Consider the following 15553-nt stretch of genomic DNA (forward strand, 5'->3'; position numbering starts at 1 on the left):
TTTTTCCGATTCAATGCGAGACAATTACTTCATCAATGTTCGGAAAGCGAGGAATTATGCACGGATTCTCATGATACATTTATTTCAACTCTGGTGTGAGCGGTGAAGCATCGCGCAAAATTGAAGGCGTTTTCGACTGGTCACAACAGATTGAAGTAACCTACAACAAATACAAGAACGAGTTCCTCGCACACGGATTGTAAAACTCCCCATCTGTTCCGTCATTTCTTGGAAGACTTGAAAAAAGACCCGGCTAGAAAAATTCGTGAATGACGCAAACTGTTCAAAACAATGAAAAAAAAGCAAAATTCCGGGTACAAATAAGTTTATGCATGCATACTTACATTGATATCTATCCGTTTATGGCGCATACTGACATCATTTTTGAATTGATGCCGCGAAACAATAACGCCAAAGAAGGCTTCCCGCACTTCAACAATAATCAGCACGTAATTTTTCGATGCGCGCACTCAATGATTTTGCGGTCGTCGAACAGTCACAAAAAAGAGCTCCGACTCAAAAGAAAAGTCAAATTTACTGATCGGTTAATTGCTAGTGGCAGAATACTAAAAAATGAACAAATGACGTTTACTAAAAGGTATGGGAATAACTAACCCCAAAAGTTACTACCACGAAGTTACTTTAGTTTGCCGGGACAAGTGGTAAAGAAAACAAAAGTTAGGTAAAAAAAATTCGGAAATTGACCTCGGTAAAATTTCTCTAAACCTTCAGGAGGAAGGTTAAGTTGTGGCAGAGTTGACGGAATTGAATGTTAATTATCTTTGCAGTTAGGCTTGCTACATCTTCAATTTTGCTCACTCATCAAGATAAAAAATACGTTCAGCGAGTCACTGTCTGAATCATCAAATTTGAATACCGTTATTTGCTTTCGAAGTACCTATCGGAGGATGCCCAAAAAAAAAAAAAAAAAAAAAAAAAAAAAAAAAAAAAAAAAAAAGGATAAAAAATGTATTGATACACTCGCAACTAATTCGGAAAGGTCTCTCCGAATTAGTTAAAATTCACACGTCATAGATGAAACGAAGTAGTATTTAAATGCAAAAGTGGATGGATAAACCTTCTAGGCGTTCTGTTCAGCGTATATACTATTTTGTAGTTAATGATATCAAATTATCTGACGTTTTAATGCAGGGTCTTTGACACAATTTCTTTTTGAACGTCAGATATTCGAGATCCAAAATCAGCGTTTTAAAAATTATAGGAATTTATTATTTAAATAATTAAAATCCTGCATGTAGGCGATTTAATATCATTAATTGACCTTTCATAAAGGTTCAGGTATGTAGTTTGAAGCATGGAGTGGTGTAGATGATTCCATATTATTTTTTCACTCGTAAACGCAATAATTACTCTCTAAGTACTCACCATTTCGCGTATGATGATGAATTTTCAAATTGTCGATTGAAAATTCTTACTTGCACTTGCTCATCGGGAAAATAAATTATCTGCTCACATCTTCACTTGAACAAAGTCTTTGATTGTGAATTATCCTGTACGGGGAACTTCGTTCATTGAATTCAGCATTCATGATTAAAGAACCAGTGTTTCACGGAAAATTATAATCATTACAGGGTCTCTCATTACTTATGATTCGTCCATTGATTTAATGGTGAAAGTAATTTTGACGTAATGCAAAGCTGACCATCCACGAAAGCAACATTTAAACTTTTGAGGAGAGCGATTTTCATCAAATTTGGTCTAAAATTCGGGATTGGAGAATTCGATAGAAAACTCTTTCTATACACACATAATGAATTGCGAACAGCTTATCACTTCACTCTAGAGAAAAAATGTCAATTATCTATCCGTTCGACTATAATAGGATTCTCTATGCATAGGTGTAAATACAAGGTGACCGAATAATGCATAAATGGCAAGGATTCATGCTTCGATCGAATTTGACAGAGAGGAACCGAGTTTTTGACGATAACCAAGGGATGTGCTTGTTTGTTGCTTGGAAAACCTCAATATCGACAGCAAAATTCCTAAACCATGCACGTGCACCATTTGCGATGTTTCAAAATCTTCCCTCCCGTTGTATTTTTTAAAGGAAAACAACTCAATGTGATCGCTTGAATTTTTCACAGAATATTCTTCATATAAAAAGGAAAATATCGTAGAAGGTTCTAAGAGTTGACGATGAGTGGTTTTCCATTTGAAAAGTGAAGTATGACAGGTAGTCTGAAAAGTTGCAAACCGAGGTACGTGGTTTAGAAGTTTCACCGTTGCTATAAATATTATTCTACAATTTGTTCCTTTCTCTGAAATTGATCTCGCCAGTAGTACATTTGAGAGGAAACAACTGCGCTTTTTAATGTATTCTTTGTATTAATTTTTCACTTTGAATATTCAGGACAAGGAAATCAAGTTATTAAAAAAATTGAAAAGAAAAAGGACAATTTTTGCAATACTTAATGAATGATTTTCTGGGCTATAAATAAACAAAGCTTCTGCAGCTTGTCAAAATTTCAATTTTGGACCAAAAATGTCTCATCGTGAGAACTGAAATAAAAATTCTGTTCTAAGCAGACCCCGTGTTTCTTCAAAAAACTATGTTCCTTTCTCCAAAACTGAATCCTGATAATCATTTGGACTACATTTTGCAATTAAGAACTACAATTTTTGTGACATCCGTAAAAACACTAATGTTCATATGGACACTAATGGTACATGGGTTGTTTCTAAACTAATAATGAGCCTGATATTCTAGTTCCTAGTTGCAAAATTTAATCCATTTTATAGTCAGAACAAATTACACCCAACTAAAAATTGATGCCGAAATGTCCACCACACAAAAATCCTTAAATATCCGGACGTACTCAACACTACGTCTACACACACGCGATTTCAGCGATGATAACACGAATGGTAATCACCCCGCTTGGAAACAGATCGTCGATCACTGAGATTGAAATCGATTTTTGAACAAAAGTTCACGGATCGTCAAGCGACAAAGCGCTCGGATCCGAATAAACGAAAAACGATCGGCACCTCTCCATTGAGCCACCCACGATCTTGTTTGTTTTTCCACGATCGGGTGCGCGCAACGGGTACATGCACGCGCACATTACTTCATGTGCACACGCACACAGACATGCACGTTACTCAGTGTACACACGCTCACATACGCGTGGCTGCTCCCGGAGGCATTGACGAGAGTCATGAGCGAATCGTCCCTGTTTTGAGGCTTTGTTGGATTTCGGGGGAGTGGAGCCGAGTCAGGATCAAGGCTGCGGGAGGGGCGGCTTACGCGCTACGCGTAACCTCGAACTTGATGATGTAGATTTGAACTGTTTTATTGGGTATTGAATCACTCCCGATAAATGTTCACGAGAAATTATGCCCCCTGACTGTAGGGCGATGCAAAAAAGTGACTTGCGTCCGATTTCGGCTCTCAAAGCAAATTCCTATTATTCAATGACAAGAAAGAGGAAATCCAAAGTATTTGATATAAAAATTCGGGGTTTCCAGGCGGCGCAAGCCAAAAGATTTTTCGGAAATCGCAATTTGTCTCAATTTTTAATAGAGTTTTCGTCCCCAGAGGCATATTTTTGAATATTTATCTGTTTCCAAGGTGAATTAGGACAGACCACCATATTTTGTAGTACTATGCCCAAATTTATTATGATTCGCCAATTTTTGGGCTCGCGCAATTGGATTTTCTCGGGAAATCGCTGGAGACTCAATGTTAAGGTTTATAGGTGGCCATTATACACCTATATCCTAATTTTGCCGATAAAATTCAGTGAAATTTTCAAGCAGATTCAGCCAACAATTTCTCTGTAAAAAGATAAAATGGCGGCGGAAATTTTTAAACGTCGCGTGGCGTTTGTAATACTTTGGCCGGAAGGCAACGATGTCTCGATTGATCTGCTATTTGAACTTGTAGAAAAGGATCGATAAACGGGGTATTCACAACGAACGCCTTTATAAATTGATTCCATACAATAGCTTCAAATGGAGAAAAATCGATAATCAATCTTTCACACCCCGCTACTGGCAGATATTCGGTAATGTTGAAACGCCGTTAGGTTTTCGTAAATATCTTTAAAGGCGTCTTTAAAGTCGTAAATATCTTTAATGAATAGCGTCTGATAAATGTAGTTTTGTATGAATTACACAAACGAACATTAACACAAGCAAAGATGGGATTTCTTTAGGAGAAAACTGAGAATTATATTTTTCCGACCAACTAAATACAGTAAAATCTCTGGAAAGATTTTTTGGTTGTCCATCTGTACAAAAATGAACTACAGTGGCAGTTTTGGAACGTTCCGTTGGACTTATGTCTTTCTGAAAGAAATCGACTTCATTTCAAAAGCATGCGTTTAGCGTGAACCAAATGAAACGTAATAAAATAAGGACACGAAGCGCCGCGACGTTCATACTAGCGCCTGGATGCAACTATTCGAACTTTCTGGATGTGCGTGTTGCTTACGAATAATTGAAGGCGTTTTAGTATTCTTTGTGCCCTCAGTGACTAATGCGACGCTTCTGTGTGCTGCTATTGAAGTGTGCGACGAACAAAAGACCTAAGAGAACTGCATGTCCAACTTTTTATGTTGATAGAGGGGACGTCCTCAGAGGCCGCTTTGCGGTCCAACCCTCCGAATCGCTTTGCGCCTCGAGGGTTACGCGTTTCTCTTATGATTTTATATCATCGAACATGAAAATGGACCACAAGACAATGTATGAATGGATCACTAGACAAGGTACGAATTTAAGCAACCTGATACATTTTTCGTAACCAAAATTTCACGTAGAACACGATTCGCCCAAGAAAAATTACTGAAAGCAACTCCTAACGAAGATATTAACGTTTTTATTTCACATTGGTTACCAGGAATTTGAACTGCCCGCTCACAAGAAACTCAAAGCTCTACGTGAGTCAAATCGCGCACTACAAGGGTTTCAGCGAGCTTCAATCAAGCAATGTTTATTTCTCACCATGCATTGTTCAAACTATAAGCAATTTGCTATAGCTGAGCCAAAGCGTCAAGATTGAGGTTGCCAGATTTTTAAATCGCAGAGACTGTCATGATAATGTTCAGCGCGCGATGTGAATCAAGCAGAGCATTGAGTTTTAATGAGCGGGTGGTTTGACTTCATGCATCAGGAATCATCAAAGATCTTTGTGAGGAGTTGATTTCGGTAATTTTTGTTGTACGCATCGTGTTCTACGTGAAATTTTGGTAAAGGAACACGTGTCAGAATGTTGAAATTCGTACCTTGTCTAGTGGTCCATTTCAGCTTTCTGATTTATGCTTTCTCATCAAAATTTCACATTTAACACGATTTGCGCAAAGAAAAAAATTCCTGCCAGTAATTCCAAACCATGATACTAATGCTTCTATCTGGCAATGGTTACAAACAATTTGAAATTCTCGCTCACATGAAATACCAGAGGTTCACTCGAATTGAATCAGGCGCATTATAAGGAGTTTGGCAAGCATCTCAATGAGCAGCGTTAATTCCCCGCCCTGTGTTGTTTCGAGTACAGTACGGGTAAGTGATAAGTGTTTAAGCGTTTGACCGTTCATAAAACATGTAACAATGTAACGCACTATATACCCCGGAAAAAATTTAATTAGTATAAAGTCTTTACTTACTGAAAATCAACACATATAACTTTGATACTAGAACTTGGATATTAGATGAGGAATCACTGAACGACTCAGTTTGTTCTCGAATATAATGCGGAGATCATTTTCTACAGAGAGCAGAAATTCAATATTTATGAGTCGAATCCCGGCCTCCCACCGTTTAACGTGCGTGGACGCACTTTTAAACTATTTGAGGGGCTTTGAGGACAAGGCGCATTAGTGCTGTTTTTGCTATTTCGAGAAATAAGTACGCGTTTAAAGTTTCGAAATTACATGGATCTTTATGGTGGAAAGAAAGTTCAAACGGACTTTTTTATGCTTAAAACTTGGAATTTGGGAGCTAATTTCTCACAAAACATGCATTAAGACTTGTTTTAATTGAAATCATTAATATCTCAAGTTTTTCAAAAACTGCACTTACGCGTCTTATCATCCAAGCCCCTCATTTCAACTATAACTCTAAGGCTACCGAAATGACGATACGATGCTTTGAGAATACTGTTTGTAAGAGATCAAAGACCTCCTCAACGCCATGATTTCAATATTATGAGAGGAAATAATTGTGCCGCTTTTATTAGAGGGGCAAAAGCACAAACTCATCTTTAAAATCCCCAATCCGTAGGAAAGATTTAAAAATATTTCATTTTTTGTTTTTTTAATGATTTTATTTTATGAATTTAAATAAGCCAAAGAAGTTGCTTCCTTTTTCTCGATTCAATTTTCCGCACCATCAAGCTCAAAAATGCAAGGGACGTCTACTCTACGGGCGGTAAATTAGCGTATCATGTGCGATGGGGCGGACGAGATAACCTTAGAGAAGGCGGCAACGGACCTGCCAAGCCGTCGGAAAAAACCGCATATTTACACACTCGGACCCAATGGAAGCCATGCGGTTTTTAAGTTCCGACGTATTATAATTTAAAGCATCTTTTCCCACTTCAATTCAGCAAACTAACGCTGACGAAGGACGTTTTAATTAGACAAAGGGGCAGGTTTTTCGATATTGAAAATCAGAATCAAGCTTGGATCAATTTTTTCTGAAGCGGTATCAGGACGATCGAGAAACCGTTGCCAGACTTCAGCCGGTTCGAGGTGGAAAAAGCAATGTAACGTTCGAACCGTCGAGTGCTGAACTATAGCTGCGAGCTGATTGTTGACATTGATAGACAAAGCGATAGGCAAATAAGACTTAAGGAGTATGGAGCAATCCTATTGGCTGAAATGGTGGTTCCTATAGACTAAGGGAAAAAATGACGGACTAACTAAAGGTTCTCTCGTGGGTTGTCGTTAGTTAGTCTATTACCTACCTCCTTTGTCCATTGCAACCACCCGCTTCCACCAATAGGATCCCTCCATATACCTTTTGTCTTCTTTGTCTACAGCTTCGTCTATCAGTTTCAATAATCTGCCCGCTGTGCCCCTTAAAAGTCATTGCCTGGTCAGAAAAAACACGAATTTCCAGGAATATGTGGGGGAAAAACGATAATTTAATTTCTTTCCTTTTAAAAAGCAATAAGACCTGAAAAGTTTGATAGTTTCTATCTTCAGACACGACGCATAAAGTTTGTTTCAATAAAATTGAAATTTTGAAATTCTGAGTCGATGAGACATTCTTTATAAGCCCTACGACTAGGCTGGGAAAAAACGGAAATTTTCCAGTGAAAATGTGCCTTTTCTTATAAATACAGAATTGTTGCCGACATTTTCATTGTCGTTTTGCTGTCGACGAATTGGACTACATTTTGCAATTTAGAACTATAAATTCTAGCCCGGTTAAAAAACAACGTAGGTGCCATTAGTTTCCCTATGCACATAAGTGTTTTTCAGAAGAGCCAGAATTTATAGTTCCAAATTGCAAAATGCAGTCCAATTGTGTCGATGTGCCTTATCAATAGGTACATTACACCATCATTGAATTTTGGACAAAATTTGCCCAATTTGGCATCTACGACGCAAAGCGCGTGAAAATGAGACACGTTAATTAATGATAGCAACCATCGGCTGCTTCTCGGGGATATAAAAATTTCTGCGCGTGAGAAAGAAGGCTTGAAGGTCCACCGTTGCCACTTCTTCAATTTAATTCAAATTCCAATAACTTCGATTTGTAGTGCTACCGAATTCAGTAGAAAATATGCGCGAGGGATTGCACTAAAAATAATTCAGCCAATAAATTTGGATTGAACAAGACAAGTTTTAATCGCAAAAAAAGTTAAAAGAATTTCTTGTTCCTCGCGGAGTGTCAAAAATGTCGCATTTCACGTTAAACTTTTACGATTCGCCATAAAGTTTGGGAGGAAACGACTGAAAGAATGATTAAAAAAAACAAAAGTAATTATCTCCTGGACCTCTAGATCTTATGTTTACGGTTCAAACCTTCACAATTATAGTTGACAAGCTCGTTCGATAAAAAGAATTTTCTATCGCATAGGTACTTATCCTCCGGATAGTCAGAAATTTACAGTTATTTTTAAATAGCTTTCGATAATTTTTTTTAGAAAAACAAGCATTTTTGACCATTTATGGGAAGTGGAATACCATAGTACGGGGGCAATTTTTTTAAGTTTAATATTTTAGTCGAGTTTCGTAAAAAAAAAAAACAAATCTTAGATTGAGTTTTAGACAAAAAGCAATCGCCTAAATCGTGAAAAAAGTGTGAGTGATTTAGTGCACCGCAACAGTGACCAACGTTGATTTGATTGATGTCGAAAAATGTTGGGTCCCGAACACGGCTGATGCACACCTAACAGCGTTTTTTTCGAAACCACTTTTTTACTACTAACTTCAAACATTTATTAATGCATTGGTTTTAGACTTTCAAAAGTGCTTTTGTGCCAAAATTTTCCTCTGACAATCCTCCGCCTGCCAATCGTGCCAATAGCTTAAGGAGATTCGTCACGATTTTTGGCGAGGTCGAACTGGCGTGCGATGTATCGCACCGATTAAGTAAAAAATCTGGGCGGATTTTGAATTTTCAGCCAAAAAATGAACGGTAGCCCTGACGCATGAGCCTGAAAAATCATTCCAAACCACAAAATTGGCAGAATTCAGAGAAATGAAAGCAGGGCCCTTCCCGCAGGAAAAACCTCGATTTAATGACTCCGAATTCTGTCAATTTTTTGGTATAGAATGATTTCTTAGGCTCCTGTGCAGGGGCTATTGTTGTTGTTTTTTTTTTATTTATTTTTTGGGGTAAAAATTTAAAATCTGTATACTTTTTTTTACTTAATGAATGGAATACATCGCACGCAAGGTCGACCACGCCAGGAACCTTACTATCTAAGAATACCCATCTGTACCCAGAAAAATTCCTGTATTCCATATGAAAACATGTTGATGTACCCCAAAAAAAAAAAAAAAAAAAAAGGATAGGTATTCCAACCACAAGATTTACATTTAACTTCAAAATGGTAACCACTCATATCATTTACTTCAATGAACGTCGTCTCTCTTCCATAACGTAAGGACGTAACTCTATTTGAATGTTGCCAAATTTCCTGTGCAAATTTAACTTTAATCAGGAGAATTTTTGGAGTTTTTGATTGAAAATTTCAATGATTTTTCTCCTGATCTCATATAAGAATCAGACAAATTTTCAACAAAAATTGTGCAAGTACATTTTCATAAAAAATTGAGTTGTTGAATCAATTTTGCAACCTTGGACTGGAGTTACGTTCCTTCGTCCGGAGAGCGACAAATTGTCCCTCGAAAACAAATTATTTGCTGTACGCGCCACTTATATTATTGGCTAAGTTCATCATAGGAATAATGCAACAAAAGTGATATGCATAACTATTATTCGACAGCTATGGCTTCGACATGCTAAAGATTCAGAAATAAATCTACACAAAAAACATCCAAGCTCCGAAAAATGGATGTTGGTGATGGCACACAAATCACAGAGTGATTAGGTTGCCGATGCAAACAATCCTTGAGGCCCTGTGCCAGTGTTTGCATAAGGTGAGCACTAAACAGAATGGAACTTTTAGCACCATCAAAAACAAATTACAAACAACGAAATAGCCGCATTTTATTTGGCCAGAGTTCTGTTTTGAAGTCCTCCCTCTTTGATAAACAGTATATTGTTTGACTCTAAGAGTCTAGCGTTTGATAAGCGTTGATCATCAAGGGAAATCATACCTATATTCTAGTAGGTTTTCCCAGTGAAAATTAACTTTTAGCTGCAGTGCAGTGAAAGAAGGGGGAATACTAGATTTGAGTGTATAAAGCATAAGGTTTATCAATTTGGACATTTAATGTGAATGTTCATGGCAGCTTTAATGCATTTGCGGTCCTTTCCGCCTATTTGACGTCAGATCAACTCATCTCTTTTCTCTCTCTAACATAAAGCGCCTTCGCTACAAAGCTGCAAGGAAAATTCACTCCATCCTGCTTACAATCTTTGAGGGATATGTAGGAATTTCCAACACCTGAGGCATGTAATCAGCCACTTATAAGGTACGATCATCATAGGAAAATCAAACTTTGGCCAGCTCCTACTACATACTTCTCAATGGATTAGAATCTGAATTTGACTGAAACCTCCCATAGTCTTATTTTCAGGCAAGAAGTATTACATCTCTCAGCTGTAAAGACCCTCTTTAAGGGGACACATAGTATGAATAGGTAGTAAACTGGTGAGACGCTGACACTGAAAGACATTCGGAGTAGGTAAACCGCAACATGACAAATGATTCCCTGGTGAAGATTGAGGGATAAATTGATGATTACAGCGAAATGGAAGGTTTGAAGTTCCCTGGAATTTGAAAGCATCAACATTCCAAACGCAGAGGAGTGCTAGTGAAACTGCGAGGAGAAAAAGAAACTATATCAATGAGAACTTACAGGTACTTTGGGAGCACACCTTGCATCGACTTGTAAATTGAACGAGGGTACACCGAATTGAACCATGAATTGAACATTCTTTGGAAGGATGCGGTTAAGATAGGCAAATATAAACTACTTCACACTTCAATAAATCAAGAACATCGAGCAACTTTAAAACTCCAAAGGGCTTACAACACTCCGAGAAGAATACTTTATCATGTTTGTTTACAACTTGTTATCAAAATAACAAGAAAGGAAGCAAGTTGAAACATCCACTCCCATTGGTTCCCGCCAATTTTGTGCCGCGATCGGCAAAATATACAAATTTGCGCGCCACTTTTCGAATTAGCGGGGAGTCCTCCAGTTGCGCGCACCCTGAAAATCGGCAATACGTTGCGAGCGTTATGATTTGTATACGATGGAACTTCTTACAGTTTCGGTCATTAGTCGGATTAAGAACGAATCGAAACACTAGATGTATGAAGGTGGCGCATGACCCATAAGGTAATGAACAGGACCTGCTCATAATATGTGATAAATACAGGGTGATCCAGACCACCCGTCCACTATCTTTTTTTCGAAAACGGCGGAGAATTGAGCTTCGGGACCAAAACTTTAAGGGTAAATCGACCCCAAAGAATCGAATGAAAATATTTTCAGCCCCCCAAAATGGCCCCTTGGGGCGGTTTTGGGGGGGAGCCCCCCGTTTCTCGCGATTTTCAAATGGGAAGGGTATGTTTTGACTTTTGATTCGGAATCTACGGTAAAAAATAAGAACATTTTATTCTTTGCTTTTTTCCCCTAAACCCCCATTTTTTGGAGTTATGGGGCATTTTTGGGGCAATTTTCAATTCGACGCTGTGAGCGGCCAAATTTCAAAATCTAAAAATCTCCTGAGAGGAGAGGTCAATACATTTGTATTGATGTGCCACATGACCCCTGTTACTCCAAAATTTTGGGGGCCACGACCCCCCAAACATTTTGGGGCTTTGGAGGGCCATGAGTCGAAAATGTCGAAAGACAAGGGTATGTTTTGACTTCAGATTTGGATTCTACGCGAAAAGTTACGTAGAATTGATATGGCACATGGCCTGTTTGCTCAAATTTTTTTTTACCCCTTATTTTGTCAAAAAATACACGGCTTCTTATGGGGAAATGGGGTTCTTCAGTAATTTGAAGCAAACAGGCCATGCGCCATATCAATTCTTCGTAACTTTTCGCGTAGAATCCAAATCTGAAGTCAAAACATACCCTTGCCTTTCGACATTTTCGACTCATGGCCCTCAAAAGCCCCAAAATGTTTGGGGGGTTGTGGCCCCCAAAATTTTGGAGCAACAGGGGTCATGTGTTAGGGGCGTATCAATAAAATGTTCTTATTTTTTACCGTAGATTTCGAATCCAAAGTCAAAACATACCCTTCCCATTTGAAAATCGCGAGAAACGGGGGGGCTCCCCCCCAAAACCTCCCCAAGGGGCCATTTTGGGGGGCTGAAAATATTTTCATTCGATTCTTTGGGGTCGATTTACCCTTGAAAGTTTTGGTCCCGAAGCTCAATTCTCCGCCGTTTTCGAGAAAAAGATAGTGGACGGGTGGTCTGGATCACCCTGTATAACTTGTATATACAGGGTGTTCCAGTAAAAATAACTCTTAAAAAGTATTCTGAAGTATTTCAACATTCTATTCTGAGGTCAGGGAAGCTTAGAGACTATCACATTCGCATTCTCTGTTGTCAATTACCTAGGATAGTACCTGTTTCCACAGAATCTATGTCAATTTTGTGACCAAAGAGTAATTTTTGAAGAGGGCACCGCTCTCCTCCGTGAAATTACTTTTGGGCGTTTTTTTTTTATATGGTTTTAAGGCGTTTTATCGGGTAGATACGGCCTTGGATGGGGTCTGGAAATATTAAGAGGGTAATTTGTTAGTTTGTTTTAGGTATAGAAGGATAAAAGTGTTAATTAGGTTTAGATTTAGAGATTTGAGATGATTTGTAGGGTATAGAGGATTAGAAGAGTTTTATGAGTTGGAGTTAGATTTATCTGTTTTATGATAGTTAGTTGAAGGCCTAGGCTGATTCACGTTCACAGAGGCTCAACTGGAACGACTTGTGATGCTAACCTAGGACTGAGCCATGGAAAACATCTATCCAGATTCCATACTTTTGGGCGTTGAATAGTTCAATATTAACTCTTGGGGTCAAGTAAAGTTTAAATTTGGATGCAATCAGTTTGCGATTCGGGAGGGAGTCACGACTTTTAAAATCCCCCCCCCCCCCCCTCCCGGAGAATAATGCCTGGCACGGGTGATATACTTTCTAACATTCATTTCACTTTATGTAAATTATAATTTGGAAAAAAAAAACAAAAAAGGTCTCCTAACACATAATTTTAAAAACTTTTCTTCTCAGTTTTTTCTGTAGCACTTACGGGGTTTTGAACGCTTTTTGAACAGTCAGTGCTACAGGGGTCACATTTCACATTATTTTACCTCTCATAAAATACTCGCGTGACGCTAGCAAAGATGTCCTAAATTTTTTAAATTCCCTCATGCAGAGAGCAAGAACGCAATGGCTGCGGACCTGACCTTTGCAATCATTCGAAATGAAATTACTCATAATAATGTACTTTTTGTCCGTCGGATTCGCAACCGAGCACATTCCCGGCATGGAACGGGCCATCGTCAGAGGCCAAGGGTTTGTACATGAGCTTCGAGGCAAATAATCCGTTTTGATCTCTTGATGGATACATGCTCCATCTCACCTATGATGTAATTTGATTTAATTCACACTTATGTTTTAATTTGCTCCCCACTCAGCTCAAATGAATTTTACACTTACGATGTTGCCTGAGCTGAGGCATTCGCTCTAAGGATGATACCTTCAAAGGTCGACGCTTAGTGAAGATTTATTAAGTCAAGAAGGAGCAGAATTCATTGTAATTTAAAAACAAAGACGAAGACGAAGAGAATAAGAAAGGAAAGGGGAGGAAAGAGAATCAGGAGAGGAAGAAGTAGAAAAGGGAGAAGAGAAGAAGAACAAATCGAAGGAAATAAACACGGCTTCTTTCTCTTGACTTTCCTCCTCTGTTCCTTCAACTTCTTCTTCCTCTCCTTTTTTTCCTCTTATTTTCCTTCTCTTTACATGGAATGCAATTTTCTGTTGGATCAATAGAAATGTCTACACTTAAGTGGTGGATGAGAAATCTCGTCGAGTCAACAGAAAATCTCCATGTTTCAAACGGTTATTTCACGGTTATTTCACGGTTATTTAACTGTTATTTAAAAGAGATGTCCTGTCTCTTTAAAGGAATTGCCAGTTAACTAAACGAGAATTCTTATCCGATAATTTTCATCTGAAAAATTTTTCTCAACGTGAATCAGAAATAGTAGATCCTTATTGCAAAATGTAGTCTAACTTTTCTTTTCTTTCTTTTTTTTGTTCTTTCACAGTTTGGCAAATCGGGCAGATCCCAATTAAGCTGCCGGAACTACACATTCAAAGCTTCAAACAGGGATCAAGGCCGAAATAAATTTATTTCCACAGATACATTCGTCAGTTCCATGAAAATTGCCACCTCTACTAGGATTCGAACCCGGGGAGAATTGACCCAGAGTAAAATGTGTGGACCAGGGGGCCAACCTGACCGGCAACTTGTCGGTTCCAATCAGTTTTTTTTTTTTTTTTTTTCGCAATTTTTCTCCTCGTTGGATCCTCTCGAACTACACCGATTCAAATAAACAATGCGTTCTACTGTTTTGAGGACACGGTGGCGTGATGTGGCTATAAACTTGGCAATCTGAGGAAGGATGGGCCGACAAGCTCCTCGTCACTGTCAAATAAGACTTTCGTTAGCCGAAGACTAGGTACCGGCATTCAATGCTCCAACAGGTAATATCATATTTGAGTGTTGCGCATTTCGTAACCCCAGATTAACCAATTTTCAGCACCTGCCTGCGCTTACGCCTGTGTCTGTGTCTGCGTTCCAGTTGCCCGTGGATTAAGGCGATTTGGACCGCAAGTCATTCCTTCTTCCTTAGTCCGCTGATGAGCCCGGCTATTCTTAGGTCCGCGTAACTACTTAGGATTGTGACTATAGTTGCGTGGTTTTTACTAGGCATGATAGAGCTGTTATCTCAATAGTTCGCACAGCTCCTAGGAAATCAACGATGAAGATTTTTGTTTTGTTTTCATTTTTTGTTTTTGTTTTTTTTTTGAAGACCGGTTGCCTATTTTGGAGATTACTTAATAGGAGGGGATTGACATCTCTTAGGAGTTAAAATCACTGCCTCCTGAAGATTTTTAAATGTTGGTATCAATTATCACTATTTTCGGTGAAAGTATGGGAATGTGCCTATAAGCAAGAGAGAGAGAGAAAAAAGAAAAAAAATCCCGTAAAAAGTCTCACAGCTGAGTTACAAAAGACTGATTTAGTGACTACACCATAGTTCAATTGTAAATAAAGACATAATCTTGTCTCAAACTCGCGTCCTTCACGTCATGGTGGTAAAATGCGCCCAAGTGTTTGTTACAATCGAAATTTTTTGTGTTTGAAAGATAAGTCCTTCATCAATTTATGACCCATCAATGACTGAATTATAATGAAATATCACAATGCGAACTCACACAGAGTGTGTACATAAGGTTATGTTGGGTTATATTATTTGTTTTGGTTTACCAAGAGTTCCATATTACATCGGATGACATGGTCACTAAGCAGTCTAAATTGATGACCTTTTATCAAAGTTATCCTGCTAAATTTCACTCAAGGTTGGGAAAACTGCCCTTTTCATGATGATATTTCAAGGGATCCCTTGAGCCCCCCTTAATCACAATGTAAACCATACGGGGTCTCCTTAGGGAGGGAGCCGTTTAGGGAACGACTATGAATACGACCCTTAGAGAAGAGACATTCTGATTGGACCTCGATCCCCGCATGAAGGTGGAAGACCCTTTTTTGAGCTAATCTAAAGTTCACACTTAAAATGCACGTGAGTTGCAAAATTGACACATACCGCTGCCGTAGAGCGCGAAATTGCATTCGCAGAACGCGAATGTAACAGTGAAGCAAAAGATATTGTTTTTTCTACTCTGCGTTAAAGTCTCTCG

General features: G+C 38.6%; 1 protein-coding gene across 4 annotated transcripts in view; it reads right to left on the reverse strand.

Annotated features, from left to right (window-relative positions):
* The window catches only part of LOC109034885 (sodium-dependent nutrient amino acid transporter 1), a 186652-nt gene that overhangs the window by 155238 nt on the left and 15861 nt on the right, over positions 1-15553 (reverse strand). Inside the window, exon 1 of one of the 4 annotated variants that reach the window (XM_019048278.2) lies at positions 10467-10547. The exons of 1 other annotated variant lie outside the window; for it this stretch is intronic. In XM_019048278.2, coding sequence (XP_018903823.2) covers positions 10467-10532 — 66 coding nt within the window. In that variant the 5' untranslated portion in view covers positions 10533-10547. Of the gene's footprint in view, positions 1-344; positions 493-1386; positions 1405-10466; positions 10548-15553 lie in introns of those variants that run through there. 2 more of the 4 variants (XM_072301130.1, XM_072301128.1) reach the window with 2 other exon arrangements.

The sequence above is a fragment of the Bemisia tabaci genome, chromosome 5 (assembly GCF_918797505.1).
Source record: "Bemisia tabaci chromosome 5, PGI_BMITA_v3".
Classification (NCBI taxonomy): domain Eukaryota; kingdom Metazoa; phylum Arthropoda; class Insecta; order Hemiptera; family Aleyrodidae; genus Bemisia; species Bemisia tabaci.